At 48.2% G+C, this 2150-nt stretch overlaps 1 protein-coding gene across 2 annotated transcripts in view; it reads right to left on the reverse strand.

The window, feature by feature from the left end:
• The window catches only part of LOC109531339 (low-density lipoprotein receptor-related protein 1-like), an 83346-nt gene extending 81833 nt beyond the window's left edge, over positions 1 to 1513 (reverse strand). For both annotated transcript variants that reach the window (XM_019895583.1, XM_019895582.1), the window contains exon 1: positions 858 to 1513. In XM_019895583.1, the coding sequence (XP_019751142.1) occupies positions 858 to 930 (73 nt within the window). In that variant the 5' untranslated portion in view covers positions 931 to 1513. The remainder of the gene's footprint in view (positions 1 to 857) is intronic.
• Positions 1514 to 2150: the final 637 nt, after the last annotated feature.

Raw genomic sequence — 2150 nt, forward strand, 5'->3', positions numbered from 1 at the left:
CCCCCCCTCAGCAGCCCCATCTAAATTGGATTAATGGTCTCCCTGTGCCCAGATGTTACATACTACTGATGGGAGGAGTTTTGTGACTTTTGTAACCCTAGCTATGGCATTCACTGGGAAAAAAAGAAACTTCCGTTGGTACATCAGTTACCTTTTACAATATCTAATTCCAAGAAAAGTATGCATACAGTCCACACTGACTCCTCTAAATGAAGCGCATTCTTCCTTTGCGATCCAAACTATTGTGCATGCAATTTGTGTGTGCTAGGTAACAGTGTGGAGGACAGATCATAATGACATGAGAATGTGACCCAATGCATGCCTGCATGCTGTCCACTTCAACAGGTCCAGGCTGTTCAAATCTCGTTAGTCAAGTCAAGGACCTGCAATGTCATTATTTGATGGCACACTGTGCTGTCAGTGATCCCTCAGAGGGAAACACAATCTCGAGTAACGCGACCAATCATTCATAATGAACACATAGTGTAGCTACATTAAAGGGGGGATTGTGGGGAGGGGGGTACACAAGGAGAATATGTCTGATTGTGGTATCTTGTGCTGCCAGACGGCTTCTTCTACCTGCTCATTTTGGGAACGACCTCGTGGTCGTCTTTGCTTTGAAAAGTAGGCCCTTGAACCCAGATCAGATCTCGGCCAAATGCTTGTTTTTGTGTGCGCCACTTTCACTGATGAATGAATCGATCGTGGCATTCGAAGGAGGCTGCATGCCGCTGTGTTGTCGGCGTCGCTTTGTGCGTGCGTGTGCACTGCACGGGCCTGTGTTTTGTATACCCAAAATCAAGTGGTCACGTTTCTTTTGAGTATGACAGTGCACGAGCAGCCAACAGGCGACATACCTTCGGCAGCACCGTTCGGAGCGATGAACCCCAGGCTGAGTAGAAATCCAAAATAGAGCCAGCTCATCGCCATCTCCTGAGCAATGCCCCGACGGTGCTGCTATTGGCAAATGAGCAGTGGAGGTGGCCGGGGGACTTGACTGGATCTCCAAACCCAAAGTAGTCCGATCGAGCACCTCATCCGAGCCCCAGCTCCGATGATCCGGCTGGGATCGTGCGTTCGTTGGGCTGCACCCTCAGTTCAGCACGCCTCCTCTTTTTCTTCTTCGGGGGTGGAAGGAATGGAGACGCCGCTCACGTTAGACGAGGCGTTGCAGCAGCACTGTCATGTAAAGTCTTGGAAAGGGCGCTCAGCTTTCAAACCTGATGCACAGTGTGGCTCCTCTCAGGCAGCGCACACTCAACACCATGCCACCACTGCTACAAGCTCGCACTCACTCACTCACACCAGCACGCGCACACACAGAGACGCAGACGCGAGCACGCCGGTTTCCCTCACAGGATTCCGCAAATAAAATGACGGGCAAACACAAAATGCCCAAATAAAAGGCGCTTTCGCCTCAGGAGCGCATAAAGTGTCTCCTCAAACGTGCAATCGCATGAGTGGATGCTAAGTATCCAGCTCCGAGGACCATTGACGAGCCTGTGACGTAACCGGCTTGATTCCACACGAAGAAACGGGAGGCGAGCGGCGGAGGGTGTCTGCGCATGCGTCAGCACACCTCCCTTTTCCTACTATTTCATGCGCTTTTTTAGCCCACTGTCAAGGGGGGCGGGCGTGGGGTTGGGAGTGGGGCTCAATTCAAGACCTTTGTACTGTATGGGCCTCACCCTTACACGTGTAGAATGCATTCATTGCTTTCCAATTAAACTGGATCATACCTGACAAATCCCAACATTTTAATAGTTGGATGAATTTTGTACAATATTATTTGTAAAAATGCCCAAAAAAGGAAAATGAAAATTGAAAAAATGTCAACGTATTTTCATTCATGTTTTGTTTCACCACTTATTGCCACACTACAGCTATTTCGTAAACGACAAGACCAAGTCGTCGAGTGAAGCCCGTTGACTGGAGCTCTGCTTTTTATGATAAATAGCGTTCCCTGGTGGTGAAGAAATTGGCAGAAGACTGGCCTTGCGCAGTAAAGAGAGAAAACTTGGGGGAATTTTGAAGTTTGTTCGATCGCTGTTTTCTTGAGAATTTGAGAATGTAATATTCAAACGAGCAGTCTGAATTTGGTGCTTTAGGAAAACGCTGTTGTTTAGTTGTAGTTTTTTTCATGAAACAAT

The sequence above is a fragment of the Hippocampus comes genome, unplaced genomic scaffold, assembly GCF_001891065.2.
Source record: "Hippocampus comes isolate QL1 unplaced genomic scaffold, H_comes_QL1_v1.1 scaffold113, whole genome shotgun sequence".
NCBI classification, from domain to species: Eukaryota; Metazoa; Chordata; class Actinopteri; order Syngnathiformes; family Syngnathidae; genus Hippocampus; species Hippocampus comes.